The 19,677-nt window shown below is 41.0% G+C and overlaps 1 protein-coding gene across 4 annotated transcripts in view; it reads left to right on the forward strand.

Moving 5' to 3' along the window:
- Positions 1 to 19,677, forward strand: part of MTA1 (metastasis associated 1) — a 70,828-nt gene that overhangs the window by 10,246 nt on the left and 40,905 nt on the right. For all 4 annotated transcript variants that reach the window (XM_085231494.1, XM_085231492.1, XM_085231493.1 and 1 more), the window contains exons 2-7: positions 266 to 333; positions 2,678 to 2,771; positions 10,340 to 10,466; positions 10,639 to 10,702; positions 15,645 to 15,762; positions 17,278 to 17,380. In XM_085231494.1, the coding sequence (XP_085087620.1) occupies positions 266 to 333; positions 2,678 to 2,771; positions 10,340 to 10,466; positions 10,639 to 10,702; positions 15,645 to 15,762; positions 17,278 to 17,380 (574 nt within the window). The remainder of the gene's footprint in view (positions 1 to 265; positions 334 to 2,677; positions 2,772 to 10,339; positions 10,467 to 10,638; positions 10,703 to 15,644; positions 15,763 to 17,277; positions 17,381 to 19,677) is intronic.

The raw sequence follows: 19,677 nt of genomic DNA on the forward strand, positions 1-19,677 counted from the left end.
CTGATCGGAGGGAGAAAGAAGTTGGTCGTTGTAAAGACAGGCAGTAGAGCTCCATTTCTTTGGAAAAGCAGTTTCTGACTTTCAGTTTGCACCAGTGCATGGCGTGGATTTTGTATTTCTGTGCTCAAAATCAGGGACTTAATGGGAACCTTCTGCTTGTGTCAAGAAGTGGGCTTGGTACAGTGTCTTTAACAGCTCAATATGTGGGAGTTTCATTTATTTTTTAGCAGCTCATATTTAAAAGAATCTTTCTTCTTTTTGTTAGATTACGTCTACTTTGAAAATTCATCGAGTAACCCGTATTTGATACGAAGAATAGAAGAACTCAATAAGGTAAATGACCTTCGTCATCGAATCTCTGATACTAATTGAACTGGTGATTGTTTGGTTTGATTAAAGTCAAAATAAATCTCTGGTAATTAGTAACTTAAAAATACTTATGTTGTCGTCATTCTCTGGGATGCTTTCAGACCTGCTAGATTGTTCTCCCTTGATGGGAAAGGACAGAGCATCAGCTGTAGGTCGTTCTCAAGGTGATTGTACCCACCCATGGGGTTCCAGCCCTTCTTCCCCTGTGTGCCACGATCATGTGCTACATAAAAAGTAACAGCTTGGGCAGAGGATGGAGAGCTTTGTCATTTGGTATTTCTTGAGGGGAACTCACTCAACAAGAAGCCGTTATCTGCTTCCTCAGACTGTCTTCTTCATTCATCCTTTGGGCCAATGTGTTATTTTATTTGCCTGATTCCATTGGATCTAAAAAGCAGATGTGATCGGTTGCGTGTGGGAAGCCCTCTAGAAGTCTTTGATGCTGAAATTTTACTTATCTATCTGAGGTGGAAGTTCTGTGCTGAAGGCATTAAGTGTGACCAAAACATGCCTTTTTGAGGCTTAATACCAGTGTTTGTTTTATAGGAATGTAATGTTGCTGTTTTGGTGGTGAAATTGAATTAACTGACTAAAAATAAGGCATTTTCTTCAGCCATCAGTGATGGGGAAAACATGCCTTCCTGAAACAGTTATTTGGAAGAGAAAATGCATCAACATGACAAAGAAATAGAAGTTTAAAGCATCCTTCTTTTCACTGTAGATTGTTTTCCATGAAGGAAGTAATAGGAACTTCCTTAATGTGTTCCCCGTGGATCCATAGCAGTGTGCTACCAGTACAGGCTGTATTCCGTATTTCAGGGTGCAGATTTGTTCCCCACTTTGTAGGAAAGTGTGCAGAGGTTTCTTGTGCCCCCTCATGCCCTTTTGTCTCTTTTCTTTTCCTCCTCCTTTTTACCTCTCCCACCCCAAAAAGACAAAAGAACATGTGGTACTTCCAGCCTGGATCTCTCATCTTGGTGCAACTCTTTCCTGAGTTGTGGTTTCTCTGACCTGCTCTTTGGCTTGGGTCTTTCAGGTTGAAATGAGCACTACTTGAGTTGCTGTTGTTTTCACTGAGTGTCAACAAAACCCAGGTGACTAACTGAAATGGATGATTCTACCGTGTTAACACACAGCTACAAGATGACTCCTGCATTTGTATTTCATCACAGTTTGAAAGTTCTGGTTTATTTATCAGAAATTCTACGTGCTCTGCACTAAAAACTGGTAGAATGGGAGTGGAAATACGCATATATATATTCTGTCATCTTTTTTTCTTGCGTGTATGTCTTTTATAATAAGAGGCCAACCTTTTCCTCTATTTGCATATTAGCAGCAAGCGTGTATTTCAGTTCTGCTTTTTGTTTCCTTGTGGACAGATTGCAGGTCCACTGTCTTTCTTTTTTTTGGAGACTTCCAGCGGGGGAATTCATATCTCAGTCTTCTAGTTTCTTATCTGTATGCCATCATTCTGGTTTTCAAGGACTCTTCAATAGCAGGATACAACTCTTTTACGTTGCATTTTCATTATTTATTGGTTTATTTTAGAAACAATAGGTTGGCTGGGTCTGTTACAAATCAGTAGGTGTGCTTCCTTTAGAGTTTGCCTAACGCCGGTTCCACAGTTCAGCAGCTATCATCTTACAAGAAAATCATCACCTATATTGTTTTTAGAGTTTAAAAGAAAAAATCCCAAATCATTCAAACATCTGAACTTCTTTGTGTACTGTTACTGGTGTACAGTCTGTTGCAGGATGCAGCTTCCTTTGTTCTCCTTTTGGAATGATTGCGGTGGTCATTCTTTATCTCAGCAGCCCTGACAGGGAAAAGAAACCTATGGAAGTCATTTTGCGAGAGCAGTAATGACTGGGTTCTTTCTTGCTTTTCTGCTGTCCTGCTGAGTTTGGACAACAGCCTAAACTTCAATTCTGTTGTTGTGCTTCACAGCAAATCTTGTTAGAATTTTGAAAATGCTTTTGTGTTCTGCTAAATGCAGGCATTGCACCTGAAAAGTAGCCACGTGGTGTGCTGTAACTGCAGGTAAGTGACTTGTCACCCCTTGAAAAACCTGTATCTGCTTAAAATGGCAATCCTGCAGAAATAGTTAGGAGTGAACGGCTGTCCCCACTTCCCTACTCTAGAATGGATCACACTGGAGAGAGTGTTTCAGATAGGCTGCCCAACTGAAGGGTGCTGAATGGTGATCCTATGCAGCCCTTGTGGCAAAATTCCTGACAGTTTCTGAAGTGTTCTAGTTCAATGCATGCAGTTCAGATTTTGAATTGTGTTCGTTTTTTTTCTTTTTCAGACTGCCAATGGAAACGTGGAAGCAAAGGTGGTGTGTTTCTACAGAAGAAGAGACATTTCAAGTACACTTATTGTATTGGCAGATAAACATGCAAGTAAGCCTGTTTGTGTTCATGTTGTTTCTGTGCACAAATTCCAAACTAGGGTAGAATTTTGTTGCAATTATAAATATTGTTATTTTAAAATGTAATTTCCCTGTATTCACCTTAAGCAAATTGCATTGCTGGTTTGGCTGACTTCTTTTTCCCTGTCATACTTCCTTAAAACCTTGATTGGGTACGACTTGGCTTTCATGGTGGGGGAATATAAGTTTGGGGCTGAATAAAATCAGTTGGGACTGAATAAAGGCATCTTATTGGCTTCCTGAAAGTGGATTTCCTAACTTCTGAAATGAGAGAAAAAATATTCTTTCTTGTATTACTTCTCCAGGCTCTGTTTGTAAAGCAAAACAACAGTAACAAAAAACCCACTTTGCTTTAAAGAGTAAGTCAGATAGCCTGATCATAGGAAATCAACTTTTGAAATGTAGCCAACTTGAAACTTGGCTAGCAGGAGTTCTTCTGAACGTGCTGAGTAAATACATTTTAAAGCACTGAATTTTAGGACATTCTATCTCTATTTTGGATAGCTCAGCTCCTTTTGTTAGGAAAAGAACAATGTCTAGGCTTGAGACTTGAACATTTAAAACTTTTTTTTTTTTTTTTAAGTACTATCTATAATTTCTGCTTTCTTCAAAACAAATAAGGAATGTCATGATACTTAATACAGTTCAGAGAATTGTTCCTGCTACCCTAGCTTGGCCTCCTTTTCTTGTATGCATTGACTTTATTACTTTACAGAGCATTGTGTTAATTTCTGCTGCCATGTATTCTGTCAAGCTGGGAGACGCGTGAGGCAGCTAACAGAGATGGAAGTTTCTTTTTAAACAAAAACTTAGTGTCACAACTGTTCTATTATAGAAGCAGTTTGAGAATACTGACATGTGCATACAAAAACGGTTGTGTGTATAGTTCATATGTTTGCCCATGTAAACCTGTAAGGGTTGCAAGGACATTCAGTTCAAAAACAAATCAACAACAACAAAAAAAAATAACAGAAGCTGCTGTAGATGTGTGCATTCTGAACTTGGGAAGGGAAGTGCATGGTGCATTCCTCAGCTTTCAAAAGGAGTATCCATCCCACCTGAAGGGAAGAAGCAGTGCAATGTATCACATGATGTGTGATACAGCACATTATTTAGAGTCCTTGCAACCTGTTTGATTCCACTGTAGTTGCCAGTGAAGGTCAGATTTACATTCATTACTCCTTCCTCTGCCAGCTCAGCATTCCTGCCATCTCATCCTTGCTAGGTAATGGAAGCAGCATTAATTAAAACGGTACCGAAACAAACATGTTGAAAGTGTGGGGAGGATGTAAGCAGGCACAGTTAATAAATTGATTGTGATTGTAAATAATGGAATATGTGAGATGTATAGCTCAGATTGCTAAAATTTAGCAAGAAGTATGGGCAGCCTTATCAGTCCTTCTATTTCCAGGCTCGCTCGTGGGCACAGAGACGAGGAAAAATGACCAATCTGATCCGGGCATGTCATAATTATGATTTGGCTGCTGAGTACCTTTGTCTTTTAATGTGTTTCGTAATAGATGTATGAGTAGACTGTGATGTGTATAGTATGGATCTGGCTGGGTTGCGTGGGGATTCATTGTCTGGTATTTAATTGTGGCAATGAATTTAGTGTCTGCAGGTGTTCCCAGCACTGTAAGCTGTTGTGGAATAATGCATCAAAACTAGCCCCCTTTTGATAAATACAAATATTTTCTGTTCTATATTCAAGTCCACATAAATCCCTCTGTTACACTAGTATAACTGTGCATTGGGAAAAGTCATGTGGCATTGAGTTGAGATTGAGCTGTGCTGCAGAGCTGTGGCAGCAGGCAAAGCTTTTCTGCTATCTCTTCAGTGCAGCTCTATTTATTTTATCCAAGAATACTGAAGCTTAATAGGAGCTTCGCCGTGAACAACATGACTATTGATTCCTTGGTCTGCGTCTCACTTGACTAGATTTAGTACAGGAAGCAGGTAGGAACGATTCAAAGACACGCATGTCTGAGGCTGAAAATGGAAAAACCTTCCTTTCAACTCTCATAAATGCTCTTTCAGCCTGCAAAGACTGATTTCTTGTAGAAATAGAAAATGAAGGGTTTTTTTTAACGTAAACAAACAATTCATTGTTCATTTCCATATCTGTTTGAAAGACAAAAAGAATATTCTATACAATAATTCCAGCAATAGAGTTTCTGAGGCTCCTTCTTACTGTAAACTTCTTTAGTAACTACAGTTTTTCCTTTTGATGTGGGATAAGATTTCTGCTCAATGACTTCCATTTACACAGATGTGCTGTTGTCTGGATTCTGTTCTTCAAGAGGGAGAAGAGAGTAAAATTATGCTTTTTGGACAGCACTTCTTTACTCTGAAAAAAAAATTACACCCCGTGCAATGTAATGAAATGCAGTGCTGCAGATGTTAAGATTCTAGTAGAGATACTCAAGGCTGTCACTGGCTTTGAGTTCGTTTCCATAAAGTCTCCTGTTGCCTCATTTTGATGCATTTGCAGTAGATGTACGTATCTGCATCGCTGATCTTTTAACTGCCTTTGTTTGGCTGATTAATGGAGCTTTCTGACTGCAGACATTCCTGGATTCGCAGTCTTAGGTGAAGATGCTTTCATTTTAGGCCTACTCTTGAGATCAGTGCAGCAAGAGAACAAAATAATGGGAAGATATACGTGTATTTTGTAGTGCTGTTTCTCGCAATGCAGGAAGGAAAGAGGTGGGATTGTGAAAGGAATGTTGTAAAGTTATAATTTTAATAGAAAATTATGCTCTTATGCTTTAACTGTACAATCCACCACATATTTGGAAATCGGAGTATGCAGTATTTTCTCATAGTTCTTTATAAAGAAGATAAACGGGTAGGAAGCAGCTAGTTCTGTAGTTTGTGATTGTAAATGAGTACCTGACGTATGCAACCGGATCCCGGGATTTGATCTGTGATCTTACTATTTTTATCACACGATATCAAACTTGTCTAGGCTGTCCCATAAATCTTTCAGCCTTACAATGGCTTCCATACATTGCTGGCACTTTCTGTTCATAAGCCTCTTTAATCACCTCGCAAATTATTCTCAGGAATTTCTCTGCCTGATTGTGAAATGAACCTGCTTCACCAGTAGGAGTCTATTTAATGTTCTTGCCCAAAGACTTTGTAGTGCTTTAAGGTAGAATATTGCATGCAGGCAAAATTACAGGCAGAACCTGATAGAAGGGAACCACGCTCTGTGTTTTATTGTTTATTCCTCAAGCCACAATTGGATGCTGTGACTATATTTTCTCCCTATAGTTTCTTCTGTAATTAAGTAATTATTTCTAACAGCAGGAACGGGACCTCCTGTCCTCCCTCCTAACCACCCACCCTGGCTGGCTCCAGCTACGTGCTCTCTGTCTTGCAGCAACAGTTCTTTCACTTCATTCAAAATATTTGCCCTGATTGTGAAACCACGGCGTTAGTAGTTGGAGAGCCGTTTAGCTGGTGCAAAGCGAATGGCACGGGCAGCGCTTGGCAGCTTTATGGTCAGCTTTCATCAGCTGGTGTTTGGGTGCCAGGCATGCGTGGCAGCGTGCTTTTCAAAGTGCTGAATCTTCTAAAAATAAACATCTTTCGGTGATGAGGTGTCATTACTCAATCAGTCCGTGAGCTGCGTGAGAGCCGTGTGCCCAAACAGTTACGGGTCTGCTGAGTATTTTTAGATAACAGCAGCCAGTGTAAATGCAGTTTGATGACAGCTTTATTGATGAGTTCTTGGCCATTTTACACCCTCTACCCCCATTTTCTCCCTGATACACAGATGCAGTTTTAAAACAAGCCAAGTTCATTAATCTGTGCACGGATGTTTTTGGGCCTGCTGTTGAGAGGAGGAAACTGTGATTTCCTATTCCAACACTGGTGTGGTGAGGAAGGAAAGTGTTAAAAACAGGGCCTGTTTGCTCTGTCCCTTCCCGCAGTGTTGACTGTGGTTGCAGCAGATGATCACAATAAGTCTTGGAAGGGGTCATGAGATGTTTGCTTGGTACTGTGGTCAACTTCTCCTGAACTGTTAAGGTGTAAGGAGTTCCACTTGTTGAAAATTCCACCACATTTTTATAGCTATGAGTCAATATTTGGGTTTTGGTAGAGAGAAAATAAATGAGGTTCCAAGGCTTGGTATGGACCATAAGAAGTGGTCCTGGGAAAAGGAATCTGTTGTCACAGCATTGGTTTCCTCCGACACAGAGGAACTCTTCTGTAGAGTTGTAGAACATCTTTCAGAGCTGCTTAGTTGAAGCTTCCATCCTGCTGGAGGAACTGTAACAGGTCAGTGCCCCCAACTTCACCGAGTTTCCCAATGTTTTGACCCTTTTTTCTTCCTTTTTACTTTTACATTTTAAATGTAGTGACGCCACGCTAATTGGAATCATAGAATCCCAAGGCTGGAAAGACCTCTAAGATCATCCAGTCCAACCATCCACCCATCACCAGTATTTCCTGCTAAACCATGTCCCTCAATACAACATCTAGATGTTTCTTGAACACCTCTGGCCCCAACCTCCATTCTTCTGTTACTGCAGACTTGCCATCTTCCAAGCTGGACACCCTAGTGAGCGCTTATATCCGTGTCGTTTGCCTTTGTGCTTTTCTGAGGTCTGCCATGTAGCAACTTGCATAAAGCCCAGAATGCAGAGCGAGGGCTCTGCGTTGTGTCTCTGCTGTCAGATCTGTATCAAATTGCTATTCTTTCTAACGTCTAGCAAATATTGATGTTTAATTTCGCATCTCATATATCTGGTCATTTTAAATTACGATTTCTGCCTCTTGGGCTTCTCCTGCCAACTCAGTTTGCTCTTTCTAATTATTTCCCCCAATATATGTTAGCTTTCACATGAGTCTTGCTGTTTGTGTCCAATCTGCCTGTCTCTTGCTTCCACTGTGTCATTCTCAAGCTTTTCTTAATGTGCTATTAATGATTCTGTAGTCAGATATCAAATAATGCTTAATCTAACGCAGTCCTTGCAGCACTGCACTGGCTACTTTTGCATAGCTGAAATATTACTGCTTGTATTAAGGCTAAATGTTTAGTTTTAAATCCGCATGAGTGCATCTATCAAGCAGAGAGATTAATTTTGAAGCAAAGCTTTACGAGATCGTTGAAATCCCAATATACTGCACCTACTGTGTTCTCATCACTTACTCCACAGTACTGCCATAAATGTGGGCAAGTGCTTCTGAAAGGAGTTTATTATTGTTATTACTATTTCTTTCTAAGATTATTGTCCTTGTCTTTCAGGGGCTGCCATTCTGGAGCCTGAAGTCTGCTTTGCTGAGAGCGTGAGCTGTAGGAGGTTGAGATGCAGATGTGTTGCGCTTGTCCTGAAGCCTTAGGCTGCATTAGTCCCATTTTGCTTTATAGCCCAACTTAAACCTTTGCAGTATGGGAGGTGTTGAGGTGGTATCAGTTACTGTTTTATCAAAGCTACTTTTTATATGACTCCAGTCCTGCTTTCCTGGTGCATTTCTTTCCTTCAGAACACATTTGTCAAAATGCATTGTGCCTTCTCCTTTGAAAGGCTACGCGTAGCAGAGCTGGCATAAGAAAACTTGTGCGTCCCACCTTCCTTGTTTTATTACAAGCACAAGGCATATAAATAAAACAGGAGTTGGAAGACAAGCCTCACTGAAGGGCTGTACCTCCAGAGATGAGCTTGGTTTTGCTGGGCGGTTTTGTTTTCTTGGTAGATAAGACTAGCATGTAGTCCTCAATATATATTTGCATGTAATTTTTGAAAGCTCTCAGCTACTAAATATACTGAAGATATTAAGTGTATTAAAGTATTAAGCTGCTCCTTAGTGTTTTTCCTGCGTTACTCTGTGCATACTCTGATTTTTCAAAACCTCTCCTAAGTGCAGGAGGCATTGATGCCTTTTCCATCGGTTTTTGAGCGAGCAAGCTGGGAACTTGCTGACTTGTTTGTGGATCGCTGCTGGAGTATTTATAGTGTAGGGCAGCAGCCACAGTATTAATTTTCAACTAAAACAGAATCCACTTCAGTAAATAGATTGCAGAACCATGAAACTGGGGCACAAATGTAGATTCTGTGTCCCAGTGTGTAGAAAATACTAAATTGTAACATGTGCTGCTGTATGCAGAACAGCTCATGCAGTTATAATAGCTGTTGCATGTTGCAGTGGGGTTTAATTACACTGCTTTTTTCCCTTCCTTGCTGGAGCGGCTTACCTGAGGGGCTTATAAACCATAGGTCTCTGTTCCAGGACAGTGAAACAGTGATAAATCACGAGGAATCTGAAAGGTATATCGTTGGTTTTTGTCACCCCCTTTGGCATAATGGTGGGGTATTTAAATGCAACTTTAATGTTTTGTAAAATGGCGTTCTCTCTCCTTTCTGTTTGCTTTCTTTTGGGCTGGCAATGAGGATTAGAGGTAACTAATCTTCAGAGTGTATGAATCACAACTGCTCTTGTATGCATTTCTGACTAGAAATGTTTCTTGGCAACAAGTGTTGAATTAAGCTGCAGGCACAGATCTGCTCTTTGAGAGCACAGCAGCAGGAAAGTCGGAGCTTTGCTGTTGGGGTAGGAGACATTACAGCTCGTCCTGCTGGAGTCTGGGAAACTTTGCCGTGCTTTTGGACACTGCAGTCACTGCCTTCATTTCGTAGGGAAGGAGGAGGTCTGGGGTTTTCTTTCCTCTCCTTCATCATGGAGCTTTTGGTTTTCTGTAGCTTTGTCTCGTGTGATTGACAGGATGCTTGCTAATGAACACAAAGCATGACAATAATTTACTTCTAACGAGGACAATGCCTAGAGATGTTTTGGATCGGTTGCGTATCCGTATGGGTGTGATTTCATGTATTTACTTTGGCATTCATTTAAAGCTGGTTGGATGGAGATAGCGTGGCTGGAAGCTGGCGGTGGTGGATCCTGGCTCCAGGCTAACACAGGCTTTGTGTGGCAGCAGTGTGTGAGCTGCAGCAGGGGAGGGCTGCTCACAAGGCTGGCCTTGGGCACTTGGTTACATTCCAGTTCATCTTGTGACTGTGATCTGTTGCCTGTGGTTAGGGTGAAGAGAGTGAAATCCGCTCAACAGCTAAACTGGTCTTTTCAGTAGGCATTCCTTTCAGAAGCTGCTGAAGGCAGGACGGAGCAGTGTGCAACTGATAGGAGTAGGGTGCATGATAGCTGATACCTGGATTGAAGATTTTGCTTTCCCTGCCTCGTTCATCATGTGTCAGCTCCTTCCCAATGCAGGCAGTGCTGTGGCGGATGGTCCCTTGTTCTTCTGCTGCAGATTCGTGACCACAGCTTGGTGGGCCACCACAAGTGTTGACCTGGAGTGCTTTCATTCTAGTGGTGATAAACACTGTTCTTCACAAACGTGACTTAAAGCTTCTGTGCCAGTTATCTAATTATTTCCCTAAGTGAAATGTGAGGGTTCAAAGTTATATTTCACCTTGAGTCTGTTTATTATTTAGCAAAGATTTTGGAGCTGATCGGCCTACAGTCCATACTTGTGCCATGTTCGTAATGGTCATTTTGTCTCTCTGTGACTAGGAGAAATGGAAGAAGAGATGGAAAACCCAGAAATGGTTGACTTGCCAGAGAAACAGAAGCATCAGTTACGACATCGTGAGTTGTTTCTCTCGCGACAGCTGGAATCTCTGCCAGCCACACATATTAGGTAATGGCCATTTTCTTCCTGTGCTTTTTATTTGGAAGCCAAATATCACTATTATTCAAGTACTCTTCAGTGTAATATTAAATTTTGTGTGCAACTTCAATAGTATCATCTTATGAATCACACAAGCATTTAAGATGTGTGTTTTTTCATAAAATATGTTTCTCTTTTTTAGAGGCAAATGCAGCGTTACTCTGTTAAATGAGACAGAATCCCTTAAATCATATCTGGAACGGGAGGTATGAACCCATTTTGTAAATTGTCAAGCTTGAACACTTTCTTTTGGCACAATTTAGACTTGGTGGCTTTTTGTAAGCTTTCTAAAAAGAACAGTTCTTTCATGTCTAAGCATACTCAGCGTTGACAGGGGGAAGCTTTGGGCTCGATACAGTCTTCATTTTGATGTGAAACTTGGTGGATCTAGCAGGCCAGGCATGTTGTTTACATTCCTGTGACAGTAAGCTGTCCTTTCTTGCCTATCAGCATGGCAGATTGAAAGCTCAAGATGAAGGCTCAGGCTCCCAGACTACACAGGGTGGGAGGTGAAGTAGCTGTAGAAGAGGGAGTAAGCCAACAAACTGTATTTCCATATATTAGTTTTCTCCCAAAGTCTTACATATTTATTTGAATGTGGTTTAAGCTTGATCTCACCTCAGATCTCTGAGGAGCTTAGTTCCCTGGGTTTTGAGTTCACTGTTAAAACTATTTACTTGTAATCCTTCATTTGCCACCACAGACACTTAGATCCTTGAAAAACTACTTGTCGCTGAACTTCTGACTCTTGCAGAAATTTTAGCAATCTGACTCCTTAAAGGTACCTCAACCAAACACTTGCAACTGAACTGTCCTACGCTGGTGGGTTTCACTTTTTCAGGTGTTCTGTGATTTTAAAAATTACAATCTTTTATTAATACATGTAGACAAGTTTAATGGTGTCTGAACTACTGGCTGCCAGCTGGGCTAGGCAGTCTTGGAATATGACAGTAGGAAACCTTTCCTTTTGGAAACTAACAGCATTTTTTTTTTTCTTAAGCTTCATGCTAACGAATAATAAGCTGTTTCAGTGTGTTATTATTTGAATGTATCTGCAAGCACGTTTGAATTTGAAAATATTTAAATGTTACATAAGAGAGGAAATCTTGTAATTGAAAGCAGTAGGGTAACAGTCATTAAACTGTCCTTTAAGGAATGCAAAGAAAACAGGTTGTTTTTGGTTTGAAGGAGCATGTTGCAGTCTGGGCTGACTTTTTAAATGCATCTTTAGCTTTCTTCAGTATTTATTTAAACGTAAGATTAATTTTAATCCAGTGCTCCAGTTTAAGAGAATTTTAAACAAAGCACGGAGATTAAATAGTCAGGCTTCTCTTTGGAATGTGAAACCAAAAACATGTTGAGCCTGATCAGGACTGCCAAATGGCAGTACATCAAAGGAGGGCTGTTGTGTTCAGAAATGCTTGTTACCAGCTAGCAGTCAGGGAGATGCCCATTTGAAAGCAAAAGTTAATCAAACTGAAATTAGTTTTAGACTTACCAGTGCCCAAACTTTAAGTTGTGTTCCTTCTCCATTGCTCCCCAAACACTTCTATTACCAGCAATCTTACAGGTAGGTACATAGGCTGAGAAGGGAGCTTTCTTCCTCTAGTTGTGCAATTGCTCAGATGCAGATTAGGAACAGAAAGATTTCTCGTTTTCATCCTTTTGAACTCTCAAAATGCAAGATGAGTGATGCAGGCTATTTTTAAACTGAGCAGGCACTTAGAGATTTCACAGAATGGAAGAGTTCCGTGAATGTGTCCTGTCGCTTACCACAGTGTTTTGCTGTGGTGCAAAGTAGTTTGGACAGATGGTAAAGAAATTGGAAGCTTAGGAACAGAAATGTGCTGGGGTGGAGAGAGAAAAGATTCAGAAAGGAGATACTTGTTGCTTGGTCAGTTCCTGGCCCTGGGTAGCATAGTCTTCAACTGTCTTCAACTGCTCCTTTTTTTTTTTTTTCCCTTCCTGTTTTTAATCTCTCTTTGCTTTCAAAGCAGTTCTAGGGAATGTGCCAACAGATTTCTTGTATGTTTGATAACTTGCCTGTTCTGACCACTGAAAGTAGGCTTTTGGCCCAAGGCTGTTTGCCATGAAGGAGGTTAAACATGCAGACAAGTTTTTGGGAAGATAATAAGCGTAGCAAAACTACATCTTTGTTATCTTGCTTTTGTCCTTCCCCTCTCTCCTGCTGTGCTGCTCACAAAGATTGCTGCATGACATTCAGGGCCCAGTGCTGTTTTGTGTCTGGCAAGACCAGGTTTGTAGAAGGACTGAGGAACAGGAGGAAAAAGGGGAAAAGAAAAAAGCAACTGAAAACCTGAATTTCCTGTAGATACTTAATTTTAATTCTCAGGGAGATCAAGAGAAGGTTATAACCATTTCTGGCACATGCAGTAGATTTCTCTATTCTGCAGATTAGCACTAGATTTCCCTATTTTTATACGTACCACTTATTTGACTGTGCTGCTAGAAGATATCCATGTGATGGTGTGAATTTTGCCTGCTGGGTATGTATCTGGCATTTGTTTCTTTTGGTACTCCCTAAAAATAAAACGCTAAAATTTCTCCCTTCACCCCAACTGACTTCATGAGAGTAGGTTTGCATACTGTAATGAACTAACCACTTTTTGTACTGTACTTTCATGTGGAGCTTTTTTACAGTTTTTCTGCCATTGGTGGTTTTGGTTCTTGGCGTGTAGCTGCTGGTAGCTTTGGGGCTTGGATAGGGAAGCTCTGAGTATGTGTGTCCATGTAACAGTTTGGAGAAGCAGAAAGTCATGGTTTAATTTTAACTCTTGGCAGGTCGTTTTTATTATTTATTTATTTTTCCAAACACGTTGAGTGTTTTCTGGGATGTGGAATTAAAGCAGAAAACCCTTATTTTTCTTCACTGCTGTGAACTTGACATGCACAGTTTTGACAGCAAGAAAAAGCATGGACGATTGTGAAGAGCCATATAATTTTGTGGGTGAAATCCTTCTGAAAAATCTCTCTTTTGTGCTATGCAGTGATGATCAAGAACTCACTCATTCTAGAGTACACTAGGATCCGCTCTGCTCCTTGGGCTGTTGCCTCCACTGGCATTAAACTGATGTTTTTTAGTGTTTTTAGAAATGATGTGCCATTTTTATGGGCTGAATTTATGTTTCTATGGGCAGTGGTGGTGGTGGCATTGTATTACTTCTGGGGGTTGCATTGTAGTCACACTTCTGCCCCTAAATTTCCATCTTATCCCTGTTGGGAAGGCTTTGGCTGGGTAGAAGAGACCAGGGACCTGTAATTCTTCATTTTGGAGAGAAGTATTGCCTGCCTCTCTCCTGCCTTCCTTCGTCTCTGCCTCAAAGAAAGGGATGAGGGAAGAACAGCAAAAAGAAATGTGTAGCCCGCTCCCTTTTCTCACTGAGTAACAGCCATTAGATGGCTAAATACATAGCAATGATCTACAAAAGAGAAGCAATGGAACATCTCATCAAATACCATAGGAGAAAACCTCTCCACAATCAGTGACTTCTCCTGGCCGACAAAGATCGTGCTATGAAATCTCTTGCACACTATGTCCTCGGTATTGTAGTATTTTGAACTTTGCATATGTCAGGGAGCAAGAAACCCAGATTTGTTGACCCAGCTATCACGTGAATTATTTGTCTTCTACTCTGAAGCTCCCTTCTGTTGGTAGGTTGTTGTAAATAGACTTCGGTTCCTGTGGGAGTGGGAATCAATTCTGTCGAGAACATCATTGATTGAGAACACAACCAAATCTTCCAGACCACAACCTTTCTAGTTCATTTACCTGGGTGTTAGGGCTGTGTTTTCCCAAGTGTTAGCTATGGCTTCAATCCTGCCATCAGCAGAACATGCTCCCTCTGTCGGGAAATGATGTGTTTTCTGATGGAAAAGATCAGTGCAAATTAATGCCTTGCCTCTCGTTTTGTGCTGGATAGGTGAGACTTCTCTGTGTCCTGCTTTCTTAGGTAGCAAAGCCAAACCATATGCAGACCAGCTAAAATTTATTCTCTTCTCCCCATTCCATACATATTAATCTCTTGGGAAAAAATTAAAGTTAGAACTACCATGATTAACATTTTTAAATTCTGTGATTGCTTGCATGCTGGATGCTTTAGATGCATAAAGAAAACGTGGGAGACCTTACCTCTGTGGCATCAGTCTTAGATGAATCTATGTAATGTGCAGGGCTGGATAAACAAACCTAATGTGCACCTTTGACTCTCTAGTCCACAGAGCGTTTACCTTGTTACTGGGGAAACTCAGTGGTCATTCCTCCTTCTGGGGGCATTTTATGGCAGATAGAGGACTTCCTTTTCCTTGCCACCTTTTCATGAGGTTGAAGAGAGTTGAAAACTGATGCTGGTTTTTCCTGATTTTTGCTGCATGATGCATACAAATACAGGGAAAGGGAAAGTGTGAAATGAGATGCACTAGAACAGGTTGCCAGCTATTTACACAGAAATGCAGGGAAGGGAAAAGGAGCTGAAAACCCAAGATGTGAAAAGTGGCACATAATGCATTTCTGTTCTGTTCCTGGTGACCTGGTTACTGTGGATGGAGATTGAGATGTCTGAACAGAGCTCTCTTCCTGCCCCATATCCCATGCTCCCCTTTGATGGAACATACTTGCTGTAGAAAAGTTCAATTACTTACCCTGTGCAGTTACGTGATTAAAATTGAGGCTGTTTTCTTCCTCCACCCTGGCAGGACGTTCTCATTTTGGTATGACTTCTTGCTTTAATCGTTCATGCTTACCCAGGTGACAGAAGCCAAGCAGCTTTTTTAGCCTTTTTCTCATCTACCAGAGCAAAAGCAACAAATTAATGTATTACCACCTGCAGCTAGCTGCTGCTGCTGCCAAATCTGCTTCCCTTTGCCCAATAAGCAGCAGAAGAAAGACAGCAATTTAATCTTAAATGATGAGGGGAAACAGTTTGGTCAGCAGTGTGTCCCTGAGACAAGGAAGGCCACATCCTGATCTTTATTAGGAGAGTGTTGAGAAGGGAACTGGTAATTAGTTTGTTTTTACTTGCTATGAGTAGACTGGGTGAGCAAACTTGGCATAAAAGCTTTCTGCTATATATACTATGCTAAAAATGTAAGCTAGTAATACTTCATTTTCTGTTTTTGTTTCATTTTTAGGATTTCTTCTTCTATTCACTAGTATACGATCCTCAACAAAAGACTCTACTTGCTGATAAAGGAGAAATTCGAGTTGGAAACAGATACCAGGCAGATATAACAGACTTATTAAAAGAGGGTAATTTCCATAATTTAAGTTGTCAAGAGGCCATGTGGAATGCAGCCACTTCTATGTATGCAGCCCGTGTTGGAGACAGAGGTTCCTACCACCATGTCACGTGTGCACCACTGGCTTGGTTTGTTAGAGACTGAAGCAGTTGCCCACTGCATGCAATTAGTTGTGTCTCAGACCAGGCTTTAAGCGGGCATTTGTCCAAATCATAAAAGTTGTTGAGACAAATTGAATTAATTGGCTCTCTCAGAGCTTGCACTCATTTTAAGAGATTTCAGAATTTTCATGGGAAGCACAAATTTCCATCACATCTGTATAGCCTTTGTGTTTTTAATCAAGCCTCGCTTACCCGTAAGAGCCACTCCCAAATTATTGCCAATTAAGTGCTGTCTCCCCACATCAATTTGCCCATTATTGCTGGATGCCTTTTCCTCAGAGCCCCCTGCCCGTCTGCTACTGTTGGCTGCCAGCCTAGACTTCTCACCTGCAGAACAGGCAGGAGGAATTTGCTGCCTTGAGCACGTTGTGAGACCTCAGCCTGCCCTGCTCATGGAGCAGAAGGAACATAAGGACACGTGCCCAGGAAAAGAGGCTGTTAGTTAACAGATACCAGCTTCACACTGGTCCTTGCACTGCAGTGGGTGGAAGAACTCTTCTCTGAGACCTGTGTGGGGCTCAGACCGATCTGTCAATGTTCTCCTTCTCAGAGAGCTGGTGTTATGAGCCGTGTTGAAAGGGCTCTACCAAACTCTGCAGGCAGAGATGTTAATGCAGTGAGGTACCTCACTCTGCTTCAGAGCTTTGCAGATGTGCAGATACTGTTAGGCTAATGTTAGAGCAGGCCAACAAATTGGTCGGGACTCTTGTTTAATTTGTCTGTGGTATTTATTCAGCAGCTGGGCTAACCTCCTAAGTGAGGATGAACTAATTTGAAAGGCATTCTCTTCCTTCAGCCAGCCAGCATGGGAATTCAGAGCAGTATAATCTGCAGATGTTTCAAAAGGGGTTTGAAAAAAAAGAGGCTCAGTAGCTCCTGTATTTTTTTCAAAGATATTTTGGTTTGTATATGGTTAGGAGAATAGAAGTAAGAGAATCTGATGCTATGATTTGCCCCTTAGAAAGCAACTGGTGCATACAGGACCAGCTACCCTTTGCCTGCTCAGGGCAGCTGGGAGTGTGCCTGCTTTCCTGGAACTGCTGTGAGGTAGAGGAGAAGGAGAGAGAATCTGGAGAGGAGGCTGAAGAGAGGAGGCTAGTTTGGGGGAGGACCTATTCTGTTTTCCCATTACTTGTGTCATTAAATATCAGTTCTTCAGCATCTGGTGGCCTAATTTGGATGAGTTGGGTTCCTGCATCTGTCAAGCTGAAATTGTCGCAGCCAAGTGGGTGAACGAAATTTTCACTGTCGGGCAGAGTATCTGAGTTGATTTGGTGATTAAATTATTGTGAGATACGAAATCGGGAAAGTAGTTTTATTTCAAAACAGCCATGCTGAGCTTCTCTAACTTGTTTTTCAACCAGGTGAGGATGATGGAAGAGATCAGTCAAAACTTGAAACAAAAGTTTGGGAAGCCTTTAACCCGCTAGTAGACAAGCAGATAGACCAGTTCTTGGTGGTAGCACGGTAAGAGCAATTTACCACTTCTTTGAATAACATTTGAATAACTCATCTTTTCTAAGCACTTGGTGTTTTTGTGTGTGTTCTTTTTGCTTTACTGGTATGAATGCTGGCTTGGTTGCTTGATTCCTGTGTTTCATTTTGAAATGATGGACGTGTTAATGTGCCTTCCTGGGAATTGCATGACTTCATGAACAACTACTTGAATTTACAGCTTTCACTTTCAAGAAGTTAATCATTTTCTTCTATTTTATGTGAGAACTATCCTGTAACTGGTGAGGTTTTTCAAGTTCTTTGGCCGGCACTTAGAGCACGCAGTGAGCTAAATTCCTCACAGTTCATTACAGAGTCCATTTTGTCCCTTTTTCAAATCCAGCCACGTTTCAACACGCGATAACAGTTAAGTTGTAATAGTTAAAGCTAAGATGTTGGAATCTAGGCACTAAGAAACAGGTAGAATGAATAAAGTAAATCCCTACAAATGAGTACAGATGGAGAGTGGTGAGTTTTATGCTTCTATTTAAATTCAAGGCAATCTGTCCATCAGTGTTAGTTTTATGAAATATTTGTGACCCTTTTCAGTGTTGTTCATTTGTATGAACAGAAGCTTATACTAAAATTTAATACGTACAATTAGAGCTTGGAGAGCATTACCTTCTTTTTTGTCTTCTAGGTAAGTTTTATAAGACTGTGGAAGCATGGAAGTGCGAGTAATAGATGGATAGTTAGACCATCTATAGCCAGTGGTTCAAGTTACTATTAGATATAGGGAGGAAGGGGGTGTGTTTTCCCCCCTTCTCCCTCCCTACACACATCTTGAGTTATCAGGCTGCCAAACTTTCCTCTTGAATTATCCTGGGTGTGGTATTGCTGTGTCTGTAGTGGGTGAGTTAATGGGGGATCTCCTGAGGCCATAAAATGGGAGCTCACATGGAAGAATTTGGCTGGAATGGGCTCATTCTGATTGGAGCTGTTGAATGATGCAAAAAGAGTGCATTTATGAAAACAACAGGAAATGCTTTCAACACATTGAATGATGTAGACTTAAGAAAATAGTAGGAGGAAAGAAAAGGGCAGAGTTAAGGAAATTTGAATTAAAATGTACAGTTTTAAGTATGTAAGATGAGAAGTTTGTATGTTCAGAAACGTGCAACAAAAATTATTTTTCTATGCACTTTGAAGATAAAGTTTGCTATTTTTATGCAATTGAGACAAAATTTTTAAGAACACTTGAAAGTGTTCTTAGGAAGCCAAGAATAAAACCAGGTTGGTTAAAATGGAAAAACGTCAACTGCTGTCCAGATTGATGAAAATCTGGCAGTTCAGATCCATTAATACATTTTTGTCTTTGGTTAACTATTGTTTTCTGTTGTCTAGACTTTGTTGTTGTTTTTTTTTAAGGTTCATAAAATCTGTAGTGTTATGACTGCACTAAGGAATCACCATAAAATTTAGTCTCTTGAAGTTTCACTGTGCTACTTACACAATATGTGGCTGTTTCCCTGGATTTGTGCCAACAGTGAAGTCAAATTTGCTGGATTAAGTGATTTATGTGCAGTAGATGAATTCTATGTAGCTTGCTCCATAAGTAGTGCCTCCTCTTTATTTCTACGGAAACCACAACAGATGCAAAGAATGCAATAACACTGTTTGATAGAGCAAATTCTCAGCTGCAAAATGCTATTTTTCAGCATAGTCACCACCATTAGCTATGCATTTTTTTCCAGCAATGAACAAGAGCCTGCATTTCACACTCATAGAAATCTGTAGCAGCAGTGGTGACCCACTGTTTCACAGCTGCTACGGCAGCATTGTTGCTAGGAAAAAATTGCCTGTGTGGTCCGTCTTTCATCAGCCCAAACACGTGGAAGTTGGAAGGTGCCAAATCTGGACTATATGGTGGGTGTGGTCCATGGTCTTCAGACTGGTATGGGGCCTGGCTTAAGGCTGTCTTCTTCTCTGTCCTGACTCTGGATGTTTGAGCCTTCGGCTTTGTCAGCGTTGTGACATGGCAGTCAGAGCTGATGGTTTGTCTGGGTTCCCAGAAATCCAGAAGGATCACCTCTCCCCTGTCCTACAAGGCAGCGCACTTCACCTGCTGAGAGCTGTCTCTTCAATTTTTTCTTCAATGGGAGATTGACATGTTGCCATTCCGTGGGCTGCTGTTTTGACTCCAGCTTGTAGGGGTGACACCTCATCTCATTGCTGGGCACTATGCTGTCCAGGAAATTGTCACCTTCAGCTTCATTTTGGTTCAGTAGATCCTGATAAACTTGCATACGATGTTCCTTCTGTTGGCCTCT

Source organism: Meleagris gallopavo, chromosome 10, assembly GCF_905368555.1.
Source record: "Meleagris gallopavo chromosome 10, MGAL_WU_HG_1.1, whole genome shotgun sequence".
Lineage (NCBI taxonomy): Eukaryota > Metazoa > Chordata > Aves > Galliformes > Phasianidae > Meleagris > Meleagris gallopavo.